Source organism: Limulus polyphemus, unplaced genomic scaffold, assembly GCF_000517525.1.
Source record: "Limulus polyphemus unplaced genomic scaffold, Limulus_polyphemus-2.1.2 Scaffold951, whole genome shotgun sequence".
NCBI classification, from domain to species: Eukaryota; Metazoa; Arthropoda; class Merostomata; order Xiphosura; family Limulidae; genus Limulus; species Limulus polyphemus.
The window spans coordinates 240846-241902 of record NW_013666561.1 but is presented as its reverse complement, the minus strand read 5'-3'; the positions used below and the strand labels follow the sequence as shown (position 1 = coordinate 241902).

Genomic DNA, 1057 nt, shown 5'->3' with positions numbered 1-1057 from the left:
AGCGAGCATGTTTGGTGTGTCGGGGATTCGAACCCGCGACCCTTAGATTGCGAGTCGAGCACCTTATCCACCTGGCCATGCCGGGCTTCGTATAAGTATGTTTGCCGTCAATAACACCCTTTTCGGAATTTTGATGTTAAACGTAAAGTTCTTTGAAAATTAGCATTCTTACTATTTCGTTTTCTCAAAGATTATCTAGTATTGACTGGATATTTTTTATTTTTCAATCTTTTCTGCTCATCGATTACTCTTTTTTTATATTTACTTATCATTTTATTCCTGCAGGTGACAAAAGAAGAGTTCTTTGACTATTACAATGGCGTTAGTGCTTCTATAGACGAAGACGCCTATTTTGATCTGATGATGCGAAACTGTTGGAAACTGTAAAAGAGAAAACACAAATCTCCATCTTACTTTTTCACCCACAGATATCCTCATCGTACTTTTTTCCCTACAAAAGAATTTCGTCTTTTTCTTTTAACGATAATTCCATCTTTTTTTACTCCTATTTTCACAATAATCACATCCAAAATTTTCTCTCTTTCTTTCTTTGTCGTAAATATAATCCCTCTTTTTCCGTCCACAATAATCTTAAACTTCTACCATTTTCCTCAATAAGTAACTTGTTACATTTTTCATGCTAGATAAAGTTGATTGCTGCTAGCTAATTTCGATGTGTTGTTGTTTTGCCACTATTTAATATCCTCGTTCATTTGGCGTTTATCGTTGCCACTTTTCTTTTACGCATAATTTTGTCACTTGGTATTAAACATAAGCACGAGTATTAGAAATGTTTATCAACATGTTCTTCAAGACGTGAAGATTACCTTTAAACCTGTAGATAATTTTATAGGTTTCTGGTAAATAGAACCTATATATACGTAGTAATTATTTTGAAGTACAGATTATTAAAAAAAAAATTTCCTTTCTGTGACGTTTAGTTTTCTTGACAATGAAATGGACATATTAGAATAAATACCTTGTTATTGTGATTGGTGTATGCAGATATATGTGTAGCTAGTTGCATTTCAACAATAAAGATACGAATGGCCTCGAA

At 33.1% G+C, this 1057-nt stretch overlaps 1 protein-coding gene across 1 annotated transcript in view; it reads left to right on the top strand.

The window, feature by feature from the left end:
* LOC106461399 (calcyphosin-like protein) overlaps positions 1–1057 on the top strand; it is a 12986-nt gene extending 11929 nt beyond the window's left edge. Inside the window, exon 5 of the mRNA XM_013921219.2 lies at positions 286–1057. Within this exon, the coding sequence (XP_013776673.1) occupies positions 286–387 (102 nt within the window). The 3' untranslated portion in view covers positions 388–1057. The remainder of the gene's footprint in view (positions 1–285) is intronic.